At 45.3% G+C, this 971-nt stretch overlaps 1 protein-coding gene across 1 annotated transcript in view; it reads right to left on the bottom strand.

Annotated features, from left to right (window-relative positions):
• Nucleotides 1-971, bottom strand: part of LOC119590547 (mitochondrial uncoupling protein Bmcp-like) — a 39,325-nt gene that overhangs the window by 34,898 nt on the left and 3,456 nt on the right. The window contains exon 2 of the mRNA XM_037939204.1: nt 770-849. Within this exon, the coding sequence (XP_037795132.1) occupies nt 770-849 (80 nt within the window). The remainder of the gene's footprint in view (nt 1-769; nt 850-971) is intronic.

The raw sequence follows: 971 nt of genomic DNA, 5'->3' as shown, positions 1-971 counted from the left end.
CACTGCCACCTTGACCTTGAACCGAAGCGGCGAATAATGCGTTGCAATGCACCTTCACATGCAACTACTCGTGCAACGGACAAAAAAAAGGGGGTAGATCGATAGCGAGGACCTCTTGCTACCAAGCCTAGGCGGACGGTCCTTGCTAACCTACCCTTACGTACTCTCACGCAACCCGATTTTTAAGTAGCAAACAAGCAGTCGCTGCCCACACGGCCATCACGTGAAACCTGCCGCCACAGACCACCTTGGCCAGCGGCGACCCTTGCCACATCCTCAGAAACGAGACCCTCAAGCCTTATTATTTTAATTCTTCGAATAGGTCATGTTGTTGTAGATACTCTGATATATATGCAAGGGGGAGCTGCTTTTATTCAGCAAATCAGTAAAATGGGAAAGACTGACAGAATAAGGGGAATGTTGAACACTTGGCAACGTGAACCCATGTTTACAAACATTCGGGCAGATTCACTGACTGCGTTCCATGCAAATGATCTACGTTTGTTTTATATATATAAAAATCAATAAACTCTTGTTTTTAATAAACATTCCCTACTTTCCTCTACATTATCCTACTGTCTATACAAAACATTTAGTCCCGCAAGTCGTTCACTCAAAAATTCACTCTTTGAACGCCATGTGTCCACTTCTCTCTGTCCAATTTCTTGTATTCTCTTTCCTCTCCTCTCCTTTCTTACACCCCTTAAACAATCCAACTTCTCTCTCTCACTCCTTCCGTTCCACTCTTCGAACACTGAGGTCAACTCACCAAACTCTGCTATGCAGGCAGACACGCCCCCGTATACAAAAGGGCGCCAATCGCTCAGTCCCATTACACGTGCGAAGATCCTGGGAAATAAAAACAGAAAAAATAACGTTAGCCGTGTGAACGAGATCCTGGACAAGGGAGACAAAAAATAACAGCTGTCTGCGTCGACGAGAGCACAGATGGACTTAAAGGGTTACTGTGG

Source organism: Penaeus monodon, chromosome 27 (assembly GCF_015228065.2).
Source record: "Penaeus monodon isolate SGIC_2016 chromosome 27, NSTDA_Pmon_1, whole genome shotgun sequence".
In the NCBI taxonomy this organism is placed as follows: domain Eukaryota; kingdom Metazoa; phylum Arthropoda; class Malacostraca; order Decapoda; family Penaeidae; genus Penaeus; species Penaeus monodon.
This window is presented reverse-complemented; position numbering and strand designations above follow the sequence as displayed.